General features: G+C 33.2%; 1 protein-coding gene and 1 non-coding gene across 2 annotated transcripts; both read left to right on the forward strand.

Moving 5' to 3' along the window:
• The first annotated feature begins 2,228 nt into the window (after positions 1–2,228).
• Positions 2,229–2,336, forward strand: LOC145044398 (U6 spliceosomal RNA). Its single transcript, XR_013681352.1, has one exon. It is a non-coding gene; the product is annotated as a U6 spliceosomal RNA (small nuclear RNA).
• A 4,586-nt stretch (positions 2,337–6,922) lies between these two features.
• LOC145040983 (uncharacterized) lies at positions 6,923–16,342 on the forward strand. Its single transcript, XM_078988859.1, has 6 exons — positions 6,923–7,135; positions 7,533–7,794; positions 7,912–8,006; positions 14,665–14,719; positions 15,201–15,425; positions 15,705–16,342. Exons 1-6 carry the CDS (start codon positions 6,923–6,925, stop codon positions 16,340–16,342), a joined length of 1,488 nt encoding a protein of 495 aa, XP_078844985.1.
• The last annotated feature ends 3,977 nt before the right edge of the window (positions 16,343–20,319 follow it).

The raw sequence follows: 20,319 nt of genomic DNA on the forward strand, positions 1-20,319 counted from the left end.
TTTTGATATTTGGTTACGGCTTCATGTTTAAAATTTGAAGATTGGTGAGTGCTTGTTTCCGATGCCGAACATTCTCCGTTAACTCATATATATATATATATATATATATATATATATATATATATATATATATATATATATATATATATATATATTTTGTAAAAAACTTAAAGTTTTGTCAATTTTGTCTGCAAGCACGTCTTCGTTAATCGCCTTTCCGCTTGAAGACGCCACTTTTTTCCCTTTATCCCTTCCCGGTGGTCGACTAAGTTGGACTTCCAGTGGACCCTCCCCTTCGGTCCCGTTGAAGTCGTCATTGAGGTCAACACCAAACGCAAATCAGACTCAGAAGTTCTTAGCCTTTTGTTAGAGCCGGTGGTCGATCCTGAATGCGAAGTTTCCGGGTTAAACACCCATTTTGGACTGTTCCGAAAAATTTCCCACGCGTTTTGGTGGCCGAACGCTTTACCGCCAGTGGTAACTTTGAATTGCTGGCATGCGGTTGATAAAATATTGAAATCGTGCTACCACTTTCATGCATATTTTTCAGATTTTCAAATATGCTGTTAAACTTGGTGCACGCCGCTCGTAGTTCACGCTATTTTCCATTGATCGCGTTGTACGTTCGGCTCGTTTGCCTTCCCAATAGCGAATGAAAGTGATCTAAAACATGAAGCCAAAAACTGTTTCCCGTTTGCGTGTTGCCCATCCTCGAGTCGCACGATATAAAAATCCAAGCGTTAGCTAAAGCTTCCTCTTCATTTTCCATCCAAGCTGTTCCTCTTCTATTTGAAACTTTTCCTTTTGATTTCTTTCGCCTAGATGGTTGTGTTTCTTCGACCCGTTCATCGTCGTCGTTGTCAAGGTTTTATAAGTCGGGATTGAGATGGTTGTGTTTGGAATTGTTGGGGTTGAAATTGTTGAAAACCTTGAAATTGGGATTGTGATATTTATTGTTGGAAGTAGTTTGGTTGAAATGAAATGTTGGTAAATAGAAGTTGATGTTGGTAAATAGAGGTTGAGGTTGACCAATCACAGCCCGCATAACCGTCCGTGATACCCATCAAACACGATACGACACGATAAAAATAATATAAAATAACAATTAATTTATTTAATTAATACTTAATCATACGTAACATGACAAACATGAATAACACGACAAACAAATGTTAAATCATGTCAATTTTGTGTTGAATTTTGAACACGAGCATAACATCGTGTTTTTTACACTTCACACGATACGAACATGAATTCGAATTTCAGTTTCGTCTCAATTTTGTTTTGTGTCCTGTCATCAACCGACACTCCTAAGCTATATATAAAAAGTGGAAGTTGATATAGAATGGTGAAATCCAAATGTATCATTATGATGCCAAAGTTGAATTAATTACATCATAACTTCCAACAACCCCAGTAGAAGGTATTTAGGACGATCTAGTTTGAAGGTAGAATATCTATGTAGGAAGTATAATCAAGTCATTTTTTTTTTACTTTGACCACGTATAATGTGTTTTTTGACATGACAATATAATGAATGTAAAATTTCAAATGAATAGGCGAGAGCTAACTCTACAAAGCTACAAAGACCAGCCTTTTTGAAATGAACTCTTAGTTAAAGAATATAATTAAAAAATATATAGTTGGAGTTATAAAGAATAAAAATAATAGAATAAAAATAATAGGTTTTAGCAAGGAAAACATAACTTTACAAAGAATTATCTTAGTTATGCTAGTTTTGGTTTTCATACTGTGCATTATAACATTTATTTTGTTTGTGAAATACATATATTGATTTTGCCATAATTCGTTTTATTTGTGAAAACAAGATAACTGTCGTTTTCAGCGTAAATAGACGGGATAATGACTTAGGAGGGTAATTAGGTTTTCAGTTTGTCCGTATTATGTCACTAAGGTTTTTTTTTGTGCGTATTAGACCAATATGGTTGTTATTACCGTTTTGAAATAGTCATTTTACCGGTTTCATCTGGTAAAAATGACTATTTGTAAACGGTAATAACAACCATATTGGTCTAATACGCACAAAAAAAACCTTAGTGATCTAATACGGACAAACTGAAAACTTAATTACCCTCCTAAGTCATTAAGCCTAAATTTAAAGACATTGAGAATATATGACCATCAACAATAAACTAGTTCGTTTAGAACTCGCATCGTCCCATATAACCTGCTACTCCTCTATATGGCGAAGCTCTTCATCTATAGTTGTCCCTTTGGGGACATCAGATAAAATTGGAACGATACAGAGAAGATTAGCATGACCCCTGCGCAAGGATGACACATACAAATCGAGAAATGGTCCAAAAAAAATTTTAAACCCTTCATCATCTTCTCTGGAACCCTAATTCCATTTTCAAATGCTAATAGAGTTCAATTGCAATTCTTACGTTTCGTTAGTTCATCTACTGAAGCTATGATCATACAACATGTGGATTCTATGGTCAGATTGACCTTCTTGTTGATGTCTTCAACCATTTGCGGCAAGTAAGGGTGATCTTTCTTTTTATAACGTCTCCTTTAAGTTTTTTACTTTTCCTGTCATTAAGTTTCATGCTTTATAAACTTCCGTTTATGTGTTGTATATAGTCTGTATATGTTTGTTTATGTGCTGATTTTTGATTAATTTTGTAACTTCAGTTTCTTAGTTCATGTTGTGGTTTTGCTTTTTATAAAATAATTGATAATATGCATCCTCTGCAAGTCCCTGTTGGTTTTACATTTCTATTCATTATCAAATGTAGATATTGATGGGAGGTATCAAAGTGAGATTGTATTTGTACATATGGATATGTTCATGTAAACATTTAAATAACAAAAAAAAGTTATTGATAAAATGTTACATATTTATGTAATGAAGATCATCAATCATATGAGTTTTTGGACTAAGAAGTTCTCGAAGTGTTGTGAGATAAGTTTAAATGGAAGCAACTATTTTCAGTCAAACAAGTCAGTCACATTGAATAGTAAGCATGTTTTCTAAATAGTTAGGGTTAATGACTTAGGAGGGTAATAAGGTTTCCAGTTTGTTCGTATTAGGTCACTAAGGTTTTTTTTGTGCGTATTATACCAATATGGTTGTTATTACCATTTAGAAATAGTCTTTTTTACCGGTTAAAACCTGTAAAAGGACTATTTATAAACGGTAATAACAACCATATTGATATAATACGCACAAAAAAAACCTTAGTGATTTAATGCGGACAAACTGAAAACCTTATTCCACTCCTAAATCATTATCCCTAAATAGACCACCGCATTTTGTACATAATTTCACCACTTTTGGATAAAGCTCACGTCATGAATATCTAGGAATGGTGGATGTGGTACTATCATGCTTTAATAGTATCCCACGAGTATGAACTAACATCTAGAATATCTTGAACGGTTGTATCCACATCAATTTGTTGTAAAATTGTGACATAAATAACCGTCTAACGTTTATTCATTATCATAATGGTTTTTGAATGATAATTTTAAAAAGATGTATTATAGAAAATCAATAAATGGTCATATTAATAAATAACTCTAAACAAACTACATAAAATGTGCTTTTGTTTTCGATTAAACCATTTTAACAATAAAAAAGATTTTATTTGATAAAATATGTAAAAACCATATATTAAGTTTCATAACTTTTGGCAGCCGACATTGTATTAGCTTGTTTTGATAATGAAATATGAAAGAGGCACTCTCACATGGGTCGATACCTTTGACAATTCGCCTAACAATCGATGGCAACTAAAATATAGTTATTTAAACAAATAACAATATTTATATTCGTTTAAAATTCTCCTAAAATATGATGATATCATATTCTTTTCCAAATTAATTATACTAAAATTGTTTTAACAGATGCTGCATATGTCATATTTTTCACGTCTTTGACTTGTTATTGTTGTATCAGTGAATTTTTTATTTTATTTATTTAAGTATTTGATATAAATTGTAATTAAATCAAAAGATTAAAATTTAAATCGGTAAAAATTATGATACCTAATAACAACCGCATTGATTTTTATATACTTTACTTTAATTAGAAGTTACTTGTTTAAAAAACATGATGACCTAACTTTTACAGCTAATAACCCAGTTAATATGTAATTAGATCTAATATGTTTAACAAATATTTTTTTTTTATAATTTTCATTCATTTTGTTTAATATTATTTTATGGTTATTTTAAATCATTTTTTTTAAATGTCATTTTATGGTTTTTTTTCATTTATTAAATTCTACATAACAATGATTTTTTTTTTTGTTTATTTATTTAAATTTAAAAGAGAAATAAGAATTTCAATTTCAATACTATAATATTTTTCTCACTTTCTTTATAAATTCAAACCTCTTAAATGTTTAGACCTTCGTCTCTCTCTCTCTCTCTCTCTCTCTCTCTCTCTCTCTCTCTCTCTCTCTCTCTCTCTCTCTCTCTCTCTCTCTCTCTCTCTCTCTCTCTGTGTGTGTACATATATATATATATATATATATATATATATATATATATATATATATATATATAAGTTCAACAAGAAACCATTTTAAACCATAAAACAAAGGAATCATTATTTTTTTTAAGTTTTAAATCTTATTATTTATCGAAAAAAATTCTAAAAATATAGAAAGATATATATATATATATATATATATATATATATATATATATATATATATATATATTTATCTTTTTTCCATTGATATGAAATTTGATTTTCTTTTATCTGTTTAGATTTAAATTATGAATTTGCACTATAAATTATTAAATTTTTATAAATTTACCGTATGAATCTACACAAATTCACAGTGTAAATCTGCACAGATTCACAGTGTGAATATGCATAGATTCATAGTGTGAATGTGTACAGAATCACAATATGAATCTGAATAAATTCAAAGTGTGAATCTGAACATATAATAATTTTTATTATATCAATTGATGGAGGATATATATATATATATATATATATATATATATATATATATATATATATATATATATATATATATATATATATATATATATATATATATATATTGAATAAATTTGTGAGACTCGATATGATTTTAGAAAAATGCTCAAGTTTGATTTAAATATAGGGCAATTTGCATAAAGCTTACTTTTATAAGAAGAACCCACAAAATTTGACTCTTTTACTGTTTAAATCATTTTTTTATAAAGAGAAATCTCCAGAAAAGCCATACTATTTTACCTTAATTTGCGAAAAAGTCTCAAACTAAAATTTGTTTATGAAAAAACATTAATTATCGGCAAAAATGATGTTTTGACTATTTTTTCCCGATTTACCTGTTTCATTGCTTACTAGGTTCCATTAAAATCATATTATTTTACCATAATTTGAGAATAAGTCCCAAACAAAAATTAAGTGATGATTTGATAATTTTCTCTATTTAATATACATTTTACAAGTTTCATTGTTGAACATGATGCCTAATCATTAAATGAGCTAATAATATGGATACGATGGGTTAAATAATGCTATGTTTATAGTAAAATTTGATATCTCTCTCACCGACTTCATTTATAATTATGTACCCAGGTCGGCAATGAAACCGATAAAATGTGTTTCTAGGAAAAAGGGTGGAAAATAAGCTAATGAGATAAATATATTGAGTTACATAGGATTAGATAGATAGTTTGAATTTTCTTATAAACTTAAAAAATGACGAAGTTTTTGCTAGTTTATGTAGTTATTGCAATCTTCGGTGGATGCATTTATATTCCAAAAAATATACAACAAATCTGGATATCAAGTTTTATGGTAAACATAGCATTATATAACCCAACTTTTCAATCTTATCAACTTATTTAATAACTACGCGTCGAGATCAATAATGAAATACGTAATATGTATGTATAGGGAGAAAATGGTTAAATTATCACTAAATTTTAGTTTAGGACTATATATATATATATATATATATATATATATATATATATATATATATATATATATATATATATATATAGAGTCAAGATCAAATAAGAAGGAAACTTTTGGTAGGAAGGTAAGAAGTTTTTTTTCTACATATTTTTTTGACGAACAAAATAAATGAATCACTAGATGATTCATTTCTAAGATGATTCACAAGAAAAAATTCTTAAAAAAACATCTTTATGATTCATTTATACAATGATTTTGTTGTTATTCACTAAAATTATCATAAAAATGAATTTTTTCTTAATTTACTTAAAAATGAATCATAAAGATGTTTTTTTGAGAATTTTTTCTTGTGAATCATCTTAGAAATGAATGATCTAGTGATTCATTTATTTTGTTCGTCAAAAAAATATTTAGAAAAAAAACTTCTTACCTTCCTACCAAAAAAAATTTCTTACCGGATCTATATCCTATATATATATATATATATATATATATATATATATATATATATATATATATATATATATAATGGAAATGAATCTTAGTAACAGTGAACATGGAGCTTATTTGGCTGTTTTGGTCCTTCTACTTCCATTTGTTGTTTCTGCCGTTGTAGGTCTCTATGTTTTCCAGTTTTTGTCACTTCATTAATTTGTTTCCATTTCTTTGTTGTCTTCGTGAGTGTATCATTTTTTTTCCTAGTACTTTTTTTTTCCTGGTAATTGTTAAAGATATATGTATATAATATTTTTTAATGGCTTTCCTGCTTCGTGTCAAAGTTTCATGCTTTCCACGTGTACTCTTTATGCTCTTTTACTTTTTTACTTTTCAAATCCTTCTTTCTTTTTCTTTTGTGTTTCTCTTTCGTTCTTCCTCTGATTCCATTTCTCCGCGTCCTTCCTTCTTTCCATCCCAGGTAATTTTCTTTTGTTCTTCTTTATTTCTTTCTTCTGATGTCGTCTTTTTGTTTGGTTTGTTGCCACTGTGTCATGCGTTTATTTTGTGATGGTTGTTCCGGCGAAGTGGACAGCCGACGACAGTGCTTCGTACTTTGTTGTTGTCGCTGTTACTGGCCGGCACAGGTCTCGATGTTTTAAGGCTTTTCTGTTCTTCCCCAGTACGTCGACTGTGGTGAGTGTAGCTGGGTTTGTGAGTTCTGTGGTGCGTTTTTCTGGTATGTTGAGAGGGCCATTAATCTATCTACAACTGCTCATCCAGGTATAATCATTGTTGTAGGGGTGAAAGTGTAGTGCTTCCTTACCCTTCTAGGTTACCCCCCGAATTTATTGCCTTGTATCAAAATCCAACTTTTTGAAAGGATATTAGGGCTTATAATAGCATGTTTTCCATGACTTTATTTGGGGCAAATGTGGATGAGGATGTGAATGATAAACGTGGTCCTTATGATTTTAAAAATATTTGGTCAGATTAGTCACAAGATTGGTTCTCTCTCTCCGGATCCAGTAAAGGGTCCCAGGTTTCTGCCGCTTTACCTCTTTGATACCGAGAACGAAGTAGAGAATATGTTAAGGGATTTTGATGGTCCTAGAAAGAGGAATTTGGATTGTAATCTTTTCAACTTTCTGGTAAAGTTGCTAATAACGAATATGTGTAGACCTTCAAGACTGCAAAACAGATAGCTGAAGAAACTAATTTACAGTCGTATGCGGTGCAACTGTTTAGCAATGTTGAGGATCGTAGGTATGATTTTTCGTCACCTGGGTCTTTAGGTTGTATAGTAAGTGGCAACAACACAACGTGTACAGCATACGACATTATTATCCATTTGAAATCGGGTCGGCCTGAACGTATCAATAAGCTGCATCCGAGCTATATGCCTTTACAATACCCGCTTTTGTTTCCGTATGGTGAGGAAGGTTGGTCGCCCCGTTTAAAGATTGGTAATAGGAGAGGGGAAACTGCTTAAAATCTGACTGTAAACGCATCTCGCCTCTTCCAACAGTATTTGGTTGATGCATATACATGTATTAAAGAAAGCCGTTTGGATTACATCGTTAAGCATCAATCCAATATTCGGTCTGAATATGTTAGCGGGGTGTATGGCGCACTTTCAAAAGGAGATAGGGAGGTATGTGCTGTTGGCAAACGTGTCTTCTTACCTACATCATTTACTGGCGGTCCCCGGTTCATTTACATTCATTATCAAGATGCGCTTTTAATATGTAGGGTCTATGGCAATCCACAATACTTTATCACGTTTACATGTAACGTCAAGTGGCCAGAGATTACCTGGATACACATGGCCAAAGGGATGTCCATAGTAGAGCAGATATTATTGCTAGAGTCTTTAACATCAAAGTTCATGAGTTTATTTGATTTCTTAAAGAGGACAAACCTTTGGCGGGGTTGAAGCATGTATGTTTTTCATTTGCTCTCCTTTTAACCTATGTTTTAAATGTCAGGTTATGTCCATTTGTTCTTATGTCTTCATTGTGTTAATGAACATGTTTTCGATTCTATCCATTAATACTAAAAATTATAGACTGTAAGAGTACTATTAATGTTCTATAACACATATTGCATTTACTTCAGAGAAATAATATATGTTTAAAAATATAAATATTATTCATACATAAAGCTATAGTAGATGCTAAAATATGTAATTATAGATTTGTATGTCATTTTCAAACGGGGTTACTCTTTCTAATGTTCTATCTGGGCAATTTATGATTCTCTTATCTTCCGAAAGTATATTCGATTGAATTTTGTGCGATTTGGCTAATGTATGATTCCCTTATCTCCTAAAAGTATATTTTATTGAATTTTGATTCTTTCTTAATACACCCCTATCTTTTATATGTCATGTATATTGTTTTCCAAGAAGTTAACTTTTAGGAATTCTCATGGCCAGTCCATTAGTTCTTCATACCCGGGGTGAGACAAAAAATAAATGCCCCAACAGTACAAGGCTGACGCCAGTCCATTTTCATTAAGTGAGTTTGGAGTGTTTAATGTGAAGTTTATATAGAAAAAGAGTTCATGTAGTATTAAATTTGTCAATTCTATACAAATGCTACTAACTAAAGAGTTATAGTTGCTTTCATGTCTTATTAAATTTATACAAATTTTAATAATTAACTTTTGTTGTAATTGCTTTCATTTTGTCACTAATATCAAACAACCATAGGCCATAGACAAATATATTTAAATGCTCTTATGTAAAGTGCCAGCAAAGCTATAAATACAAATATATACCAAGCAATAAAAGATCTGAAAGGGGCTAATTAAACTCCCCAAAACCAGTATGTAAAATGTAAAAACATGTTTCTATAATTGTAGCGAATCGCCAGCTGAAGTAAACAATAATCAAGCAAATCAGATAAAGACATACTCAAAATAGCAATGAGCTTTCCAAATCTCTAACCAGATACTTCAGTAAAAACAGATCACCCCAACCATCCAAAGCTCTTAAAATATAGCCAAAAAAAGACCACCGCGTAAAAGGATACCTCCAAACATGGCCGAAATAGCATTAAAATTTTGAGTTTACACTAGATTTGAAACAAAGTATAAGAAAAAGCTACAAAACATTGAATAAACTATTGAAAATAATTTGTGACAACACCAAATTTCAATTTTTTGCTTTAAGGACTACCTCAGATGAAATGAAAACCATCAGTAGAAAAGAAATTACACAAATAGTAAGAATCACAACACCAAATCGATTTCAGAATTCTTTCCAAATGCTTGACTCATGTATAAATCAAACCCCTGACCAAAAACACAAAGATCAAATTAAGAGATGATGATTGATAGCATCAGGTTTATAAAGAAATTAGTATTAGATTAAGAAAAATAAAACTTACCCAAATCAATTGAAGAGAAACCAGAAATCGAAAAATCCAACAAGTCCTTCCTACTTTCGTCGCCCCCAGAGTTTGCTTCAGGTTATAACATAAATCGAACTCACAATAAAAAAATCGAGCTCCAAGTCTCTAACTTGCACACAAATCTGAAATCTAAAATCGCAATACTATCAAAAATCTAAAAGCGCAATACTATGATATTATTGAGATGATCTATTAAGTGGAGCAGTAGGTTTATTTGAAGAAAACTAATGACACTAAAGAATGGAAATTTGATGTAGAAGGATGGTAAAGGGTATCAATGAATCTGTTAATTCGATTTAGAATTTAGATCCGGCTCCACGGTCTCTACAAACTCGTACGTTTTTCTAGGGGGCAACTGAATTTACCGATATGGCTATTGCAATTCTCAAGGTGATTCAATTATTTGGTGCTCACCAACATGCATTCGCTCTTGCCTTGCTCCCAAACGATCGACTGAACTTCTTGCTCTTGGCCCTCCTTATATGTTGCTATGGGCCTTAGCCCAACTCGCCCATGTATTGGGCCGGCCCTTGGAATTCTCTTCGTACATTGTTGTTTCTATTTCATTTCTACTATCAATTATACCAATGATCATTTCCAAACCTACCCCTCTATAGATATGCTACTGTTTGTGTTTCAAATTTACTAACAAATGTTTAGGATGTTTTTTGCTACTTGTTTTTAATTGTCTTCTTTATTGTTGTTTTGTTATCATTTGCTAGAAATTGAATTTTTTCTGCTATTTCCCTGTCAAAAAAAAAAAAAAAAAAACTTTAGTGCATACTTTCATACGCTTCGAACCATATTATAACAGACCTAGATTAGATTCCATACCTGGGTGGAACATGTGCATTTTTTTATTTTAAAATTTTTTATTATTACTTTTTTTAAAATATATTCCACTCAATATGGTATGCTTTCAGTTCGTTATGTCATACAATATGAACTTCAACTTATGCTTATACAGTTAGTTAGAACAAAAAAGAAGCATGTATGTTTTAAATGTCATGTTATGTCCATTTGTTCTGATGTCTTTGTTGTGTTAATGAACATGTTTTCAATTCTATCTATTAATACTCAAAATTATAGAGTGTAAGAGTGCTATTAATGTTATATAACACATATTTTATTTAATTCAGAAATAATATGTGACAACTCGGAATTTCCATACGTACAAACCCTAAATTCAAACACTTTAATTAAAATTCAATTACATTTCTGATAATTGTTATCTAGTTTAAAGTCCGTTTGAGTGTTTTTAGCATTTATTCTTCAAACGAACGAATGAAAGGAAGTACCGTCTCGGGTCTTGGAGTAGCAAACCCACCATTATCACCCTAATAAGGAGTTCACGGCCAAACTTTTAGAGTTTGGTCTGTAAACTCCCATATGGCCGTGAACTCATGCCTTAGGCATGAGTTTACTCCCCAAACTCTTCATTTCTCACTTCCACCCTAAAGTTTACTCCCCATTCTCTCTCAACTAGCATACCGTTCTTCACCCGATCTCTCGAAAACGTAAGTGTTTCTCGACTTGATTTGTTGTTATAACCTAACATCTAGTAGTTATACATCATTTAATACATTCATTATTGCTTTTTAACTAGATCTTCTAGTGTTATTCAAAACACCAAGAACACCAAGAACATACACTAGCGTTCTTGGACCTTAAACATGAAATCAAGCTTCTATCTTGTAAGTACACTTACCCTAGCTTCTTGCGTGCATAATATGAACTTGATAACACTTGAAAATCATCAAAGATCATAAGAACAAAGGAGTTTACGGCGAAGGATGTTCTTGGGCCGTAAACCCCTCTTAAGGTGGTCAAATGGACCCTAGTCCCTTCCTAAGCCTTGAGTACTAACCTTGATCCTTCCTAGAAGTGTTTAAGACCTTAAAAAATAATCAAAACAAGTCACCATAAGATTTTACGGCCGTAAACACCTAAGGAAGTGGTCCTTAGGCCGTAAACTCTACAAAGTAGCCTTAATGTGCCTCTAATGCCTTCCTAAGGCTTGGACTTGATCACTGGATGTGCAATCATGACTTATAAGACCTCAAAACACAAAATGGCACTTAGTACCATGAGTTTACGGCGATAAAACCATGGGGAAATGGTCATGGGCCATAAACTCCATAAGGAGTGGTTCATGAGCCATAAACTCCAATGCCATGCCATACAACCCTTAGATGCAACCCGTTGGTACCTATAGCACTTGAATCAAAATGTTTCCATGTCCTAGGGTGTCTTAACTTGATTAATTAGTGGTCAAATGACTAATTAGATACATATATGCTTATTATATGTTAACTAGGATCATTGTGTGTGTTCAAGTCTTCACTTGACACCTAGCACCTTGTCCAACACTTCCGTTCAGTCCACTCACAACAGGAGAGTTCATACCCCTTAATTAACCTTTTAAATGTTTTGAAATGTTTATAAATGCTTTATGGGGGGGGGGGGGAATATAAGTTGAATCATGCTTGTTATTATATCAATAACATGTGATTAATAACTAGCATACAAATGGATTTACTACACTTTTAGCTGTTTTACCAAACATGTTACTTCAAATGACTTTCTCAAACGTTTTTACATGTTAAAAGTCTTTATCAAAATGTCTTACATACTGTATGTTTCCTTTCAAACTTTGTTACAATTGTGTTTCAAACAAAGGTTTTTCTTATACTTAAAACTGTCTTATCAAACCAACTACTTTCAAATCGTTTTATAAAATGACTTCAAGTCATGATCTTTTATTTATTAAACTTTTGAAAGGTTTTACCGAAACTTGTTTTATACTTTTATATTGTCAAATGCATGCCTATATGTGTATAGTTATATAAGTAATGTTTAAAGGACTTAGGACGGCTAGCTCGCTTTATTTCCTTTTCCTCGTTAGGATGTGGCCTTAGGGTATCGGTTATTCATCCGAATGTCGTCTAAATATTAGTTATATATCATGTATACCTATATAGACATAAAAGTTCTAGCAGTCAATTCAGTACCTTTGGGTAGCAAAGGCATACTTTCAGTTATTCACATACATTACTAGTAACTATAATAGGTATAGTTAGGAGATACTATTTACTATTCCTAGTATAATTGTTAAAAGCATGTCTATATATGTATAATTATATAAATAATGTTTGAAGGACTTAGAACTGCTAACTCGCCTTGTTTCCTTTTCCTCATTGGGATGTGGCCTTAGGGTATCGGTTAGTTATTCGAATGTCGTCTAAATATTAGTTATATATTATGTATACATATATAGATATAAAGGTTCTAATCAATCAGTTTAGTACCTTTGGGTAGCAAAGGTATACATTCATATATTTCTAGTAAACTATTATAGGTATAGTTTTGAGTATATATACATGACTACGTAACATAAATGTGGATTTCGACCTAGCGATTCGTTGTGGAAGTCACCTTTAGTTCCCAGAATCTCTTCTAAGGAGAACTTTTAGTATGGGGACTATCAATCACATTATTACTTACTTTCAGCGGGTCTCGTGAGAAGACTACTTACTTACTTACTTACAGCGGGTCTCATAAGAAGACTACTTACTTACAACAGGTCTCGTGAGAAGACTACTTACTTACAACGAGTCTCGTGAGAAGACTACTTACTTACTTTTAGCGATTCTCGTTAGAAGACTATTTACTTACTTTCATTTTGATCTTGGTAGAAAACTACTTTTTATACTAGTAGGAAATATTGGATTTTCTAGGGTTTTCATGCTTATACAAACTTTTCCTCAAAACAATTACAAGTCTTTTATTACAAGTTTTATTTACAAATAATGAGATTCAATACTTATCAATTCACCAGCTTTATTGCTCATACTCGCTTTCAAAATAACTTGTATTCTCAGGTCACAAATAGACATGTACGACGACTAGGTTTTGTGAAGACGGAGCAGTCAAGACTCGTCTTTTATTTTGAATATTCATTATATTGTTATTCTATAAAAGAACACACTTGTATTTAAAATTATAATATTAATGCAATGGATGATGTTGTTGCTTGTTTACTACTTTGCATTGCCTTTAGATTAGAGGCGCTTCGCGTCTTTGATTGGATGGAAAGAGTTTCGCTCAACGGCCTAAGGACTACCTGACCTTCCTGCAATTCAATTCCCTAATGAAATCAACTACCTCATGGAACAAATAGGGTGGCTAGGCCCAACCACCACACTACACGTATAGACGCGAACCCCCCTCGTTACCCTTTTTTTATTTCAAGCTCAGTGGTAGAGCGGTCGGTTGGTAACTGACTAGTCGTCTACTCCACGAGTCGCCACAGCTTCGCCTACGCCACTTGTATATAGACAACAATAGCGCCAGTGAAAAAGGAAGGAGTCTACTTCTTTGCTGGCTTGACTCCAGAACTAGTAGAGTGGTTCACCTTCATATTTTTCGTGGTCTATATCATGCGAGAGTGCTGCTTCTTATGAAAAAGCCCTCAATGTTGTGTGAAAGAGTGCTTTCTTGCGTTCTTGCTTAGCTGGGGAGGCAGTGGACCAATAAGCTAGAAGCAGTCGAGCACAAAAACGCCGGGACGCAGGCTCCCGAAGAGGGAAGCCCAACGAATGTCAGATGCAAAGCCCCGCACCTCATTAAGATCATATTGGCATACTCTCCCAAAAAAGAGTCATTTTAGGGCCCCCTATTTTCTCTCCCTTAAAGTCCTTTATGGATTTCAAGTCGGGAATAGAGCTTCCCCAGGGTCGCTTGGGAGCACCTTGTTGCTGCTGAGGATCATAATTGGCCCCTGCCCCAGAATGTTTCCGCCGTTCTTGGTTTTGGGGTGTGACATAATATATGTTTAAAAATATACTTATTATTCATACATAAAGCTATAGTAGATTCTACAATATGAAATTGCAGATTTCTACGTCTTTTTCAAACGGGGTTACTCTTTCTAATCTTCTATCTGGGCAATGTATGATTCTCTTATCTTCCGAAAGTATATTTGATTGAATTTTGTGCTATCTGGGCAATGTATGATTCCCTATTTCCATACTTACCCCTCTATAGATATGTTATTGTTTTTGTTTCAATCTCACTAACAAATGTTTAGGATGTTTTTTTGCTACCTGTTTTTAATTTTGTTCTTTAGTGTTGTTTTGTTTTCATTTGCTAGAAATTGAAACTTTTATGCTATTTCCCTGTCACAAAAAACTTTAGTGCATACTCTCATACGCTTCCTAACAGACCTAGATTAGATTCCATACCAGGGTGGAACATGCGCATTTTTTTATTTCAATTTTTTTATTATTACTTTTTTTAACTATATTCCACTCAATATGGTATGTTTTCAGTTCGTTATGTCTTACAATATGAACTTCAACTTATGCTTATGCACTTACTTAGAACAAAAAAATGTCAAACATTAATATTTGGAAAATTCTTCATTATTGCAGATTTGTACACTAATGAATTCCAAAAGAGAGGTCTTCCCCATTCTCATACTTTACTCTGTGTAAAAAGCTTAGAACAAATAAAAATTGCAGCCGATGCTGACACGTATATTACAGCCGAGTTGCCAGATCCAATTAAAGAGCCAAACTTGTACGAGACGATAACAACCTGTATGATCCATGGCCCGTGCGGACCACTTAACCAAAAGGTTCCATGTATGAAAGACGGTAAATGTATTAAATGTTTCCCTAAGCTCTTTGTTCATGCTACATTGTTTGGCACGGGGGGATACGTACGCTACAAACGTAGGCTAACTGCACACCATATCACCCAATATGGACAGATTATAAACAATGGATATGTTGTGCCGTAAAACAAAAGGCTTTGTTCATGATTCCGTGCACACATCATCGTTGAGTACTACAGCTGGAACATGATGATTAAATACCAATTTAAATATATTTCTAAAGGAGCTGACCGTGTAAGATACACTATCTAAAATGCAGGATCACCCATTGAATCATCTACTGCCACGCTCACTACGTGTCATAACAGCTCCCAAAATGAATATATTCGTCCTATAAATGAGGTCCAATTTTTTTTGGATGGGTGCTACATATGCCCACACGAGGCAACATGGCGGATTTTAGACTTCCATATACACCATCGCCACCCACCTGTTCAGATTCTAATCGTACATGTGGAAAACATGCAACATTTGGTGTTCAATGGGGGTATCACAATACCTGAAGTACTATCAAATCCATACAGTAGCATGACTACCCTACTTGGATGGTTCAAAAGCAATGCAAAGGACGCAAAAATTCATGATCCGACTTACCAAGAATATCCAAAATCTTACAAATGGGATAAGTCATCTAAGTCATGGAGCCGAAGAGTTCATGAGTCATCGAAAATAGTTGGCCGAGTTGTATTCGTACATCCTACTTCTGGTGAATTATTTTACTTACGGATGCTACTCTATCACCAAAAGGGATGTACGTCGTTTCAAGATTTGCGTACTGTAGCTGGTACAGTTTACCCAACTTTCAGGGCTGCTTGCAATGCACTTGGATTGATAGGTTATGAGATTGAATGTGTGACCTGTTTCACTGAAGCTTCCATCTGGGCAAATTCATCATAGCTCCGATCACTATTTTGCCACCTACTGCTTTTCCAGTGAAGTCAGCAATCCACGTTTGCTGTGCGAAACTGCGTGTGATAAGATGAAAGACGACTACTAACGTACCCTGAGAACCCAAATGCCTGATAAAAGTGTTGCTTCAGTTGCTGAAATAATCGAACAACAGCTGCTCCATGATTTAGATGACACCCTCCGTTCCGCTATCCCATCTAAATTGATGGCAGATTTTGGTCTTCCAGTTCCGTCAGTCGATGTCATTGGTATTTTATAAAATCGGCTCCTGCTAGAAGAAATAAGCTACGATAAGGAAGGCATGCTTAAGCAACACATTGAACTACTACCAAAGCTAAACAGTAACCAACAATCGGTGTACCACACAGTTGTTAGTTCCATAGAAAACAAAAAACAAATCTAATGTTTGTTTATGGACACGGGGATACCGACAAGACATTCTTATGGACGACTATCCTCTCATATTTCAGGTCCATAGGAAAAATAGTTTTGGTTGTTGCTGCTTCTGGAATTGCGTCGCTTTTGTTACCTTTTGGAACAACTTCACATTCAAGGTTCAAGATACCCATTGACTTAACAGACAAAAAATCATGCAATATAAAAACCGCACCTTCCTTGGAGATCTTATGCAGTGTACAACACTCATTATTTGGGATGAAGCGCTAATGAGTGACAGAAGGTGCTTTGAATTTTTGGACCACTCTCTTAGAGATGTGATGGACTGCGATTAGTAGCCGTTTGGAGGCATATCGATGCTTCTTTTTGGTGACTTCCGCCAAACTCTTCCCGTCTTACAAAACACACGTTCTGAAATCATTGCACTAACTTTACCAAGTTTGTATCTTTGGCTATATTTCACAATTCAGATTTTACATACGAACATGAGACTACAATCCTATGAAAAACCGACCCACAGTTCAATGTCTGCATCAGCCTTTGCCACATGGTTGTTAGCTATTGGAGACGGAGTCATAGGTGTACCTGAAAAAGATGATCCACGTGACTCAAGTTGGGTACGAATTCTATCCTCACTCCTAATATCACCTACCCCCAACTCTTTACAAACATTAATAGATTTTGTTTATGGGGATGACACACTCGACAATCCGACTGCCACACACCTTTCAGTAAGAGCAATAGTTTCTCCTACAAATGATTAAGCTGATGACATAAATCCTCACATTTTAAAAATGGTCACAACAAGTGGTAGGACATACAATAGCACAAACATCATGCAACCAAATGGGAAGCACACATCACATTTGGAAGGCCTGTATCCAATTGAATACTCAAACCAACTAAACTTTCCAGGAATACCACCACACAAGCTTACACTTAAAGTACACTGTCCAATAATGTTGTTAAGAAACATAAATTAGAGGGAAGGTCTATGTAACGGTACCCGACTGATTATCTCTCAATTGTTACCAAGTGTTATTGAAGCAACCATCATAACTGACACTTGCATTGGAAAACATGTATATATACCATGCATAAAATCTATACATAAGTCATCATATTTTCCATTCACGCTTTCATGAAAACAGTTCCCAGTGAAAGTTTGCTACGCGATGACTATCAACGAGACTTAAGGACATCACTGCGTAGAATTGGCATCTATTTGTGATAGCCTGTCTTTGCGCACAGACAACTTTATGTAGCCCTATCCCAAGCGACATCACCATATTCCATAAAAATACTGATAGATAGCAATGACACAATGGAACACAATAAAATCAAAAACATTGTCTTCAAAGATCTACTGCAGAAAGTTACTTCACCCGAGGTCTATAGTATCACTACATGTCATACCTTTTGTCAACTATTTTCCAAAAACCATTACCGAATTTTCATTTTTTTTTTGTGTTCACTGCTCCACCATAGCTTACATATTTATAGATTTTCATGTTCTCATCTGAATATACCACTCATTTCCACATATTTCTCTGAATTAGAAAACATAGGCAAGCCATGGCGAGCATCTCAGAATTGAAGACTGATGGTATTGGAGGCCCCCTACAAGTTAGAATACTACGCAAATGGAAACATGAAGTCCGACAATATGAAACTTGGTACTTAGCTGTCGACAGATTTGTAAGTTATCACTAAAAAACAATACAATAAAACCAAGTTCCAAATTTTATACTTTCATTTTCTTTAAATATTAAAACACAATGTTCAAAAATACATACATATATATATATATATATATATGTATATATATATATATATATATATATATATGTATATATATATATATGTATATATATATATATATGTATATATATATATATATATATATATATATATATATATATATATATATTGATATTGTAGAATAGAATGGATTCCATGAATGGCATACGTCTATAAGTTTGCAAGTATCTGGAAGTCCTGTAAATACGAAAAACGAACCCATTGGCATAAACTGAACCTGGTACCCCACATTTCCATAAAATGGAGAATTTTGCCCTTTACTCCTAAAATGCAGGAAATCTTCACAGTTTTATGCTCTGCAATCCATATAAATACTGAATACTTTTAGACTGATAAGAGTGCATTCAAACTTAATTGTCATAAGCTTTGTACTTTTACTTTCAAACATTTTTAAATGTACTTTATAGTTTTTATCTATAGTCTAAACAAAAACTGTTTTTTTACTAGCTATTGATATGTAATATGCTATTTTTTTCTCCACATTCTTCTTAATCTTACGGTAACAAGTCATACTTTTATCGGTAACTTCACCCAATTAGACTTATGTTCTAATTCTTATTTGTTAATCATGCCATTCAATATAATCCTCTTATTAAAAGTCACTTTGATTATCACAAACCCAATACATAGACTATTTAATTTGGCTATTACAGTCATTGTAAATTTATCAATTTTATTATCTTATTGATCAAGACTATATTAAATATTCGACGACTATTATATGTTAATTTATATGGTTAAGTCTTATTTTAATCTTTTAGTAAAATAAGTACATGTTATTCTCCTCACTAAGTAATTATGTTCAAATATTCCAAATTTCACACTTTCTTTGTTGCCAGATTGGAGCCAAATTGGGATTTCGTTTTTTTTAATGTTGTGCAAAATGGTAAAATTTTATTACCACAATGAGTCACAAACTGTACTGATCTAATCTTATAACAATGTGTTTTTATAGGCGAATGCCATCCAAATTCTTAGACAACGAACGAATCAGAGCTACATTGAGTTTGTTCTCAATGTTTCAGAATGTTACAACATATCAGATTACTGCTGCCCTCAATTAGATAAGTATCAAAAATTCCTTGAAAAGTGACTTCTATATTGATGTTGGCCTCATGTCTGTCATAGAACCAATTCCGGACACAATAACCATACTGAAACCTAGTTTCTCTTTGTATCAAAGTCACATCTCATAGAGCTTGGAGAAACACCCCCATATTATCCAGGTAGTCATCATACCGACCCATCTGATTACATACCTATTCCTTAAACAATTACATGTACTTCTAAACAGACTACATTGGCGTTTTATCGAAGATCAGGGATTGCACCAAAGCGAGTGGAGAACCATTTGTGTTACTTATACAAACTGACGAAAGGTATACATGGTAACCAAAAAACTACACTTATCAATCCTGTGATAGCCATCTAATACCAAAACAATTTCAGTTTTGTTAGTGGTAGTGAACTTGCAATCAATCTATGGAAAGAATGTATAACCAATCCACATAAGTTCAACCGTTCCTGCTTACATCCACCACCCGTGACAACTGTTGTTGCGGCCACGAACCTAAAACCGTCCATATCTAATGGTACTTTTTTGTAGACAACCCTCGATATATATCTCCTATGACTGTCACATCATGTATTCTGATGGTTTTAATCTCCAAAACACTTTTCTATAGGAGCATTATGCCATGGCTCATCACATGCTACACATATCCATGTCAACCCAGAGATACCAGAAA

This window comes from Lactuca saligna, chromosome 4 (assembly GCF_052625555.1).
Source record: "Lactuca saligna cultivar CGN05327 chromosome 4, ASM5262555v1, whole genome shotgun sequence".
NCBI lineage: Eukaryota > Viridiplantae > Streptophyta > Magnoliopsida > Asterales > Asteraceae > Lactuca > Lactuca saligna.

What these genes read in the sequence shown, in the direction of transcription:
- LOC145040983 (XM_078988859.1), top strand. Translation starts at nt 6,923, where the DNA reads ATGGTTGTTCCGGCGAAGTGGACAGCCGACGACAGTGCTTCGTACTTT. An exon ending in TAATCTTCTATCTGGGCAAT is followed by an intron (nt 14,720 to 15,200) that starts GTATGATTCTCT and finishes TCATTATTGCAG; the next exon opens with ATTTGTACACTAATGAATTC. An exon ending in GGTTCCATGTATGAAAGACG is followed by an intron (nt 15,426 to 15,704) that starts GTAAATGTATTA and finishes TCTAAAATGCAG; the next exon opens with GATCACCCATTGAATCATCT.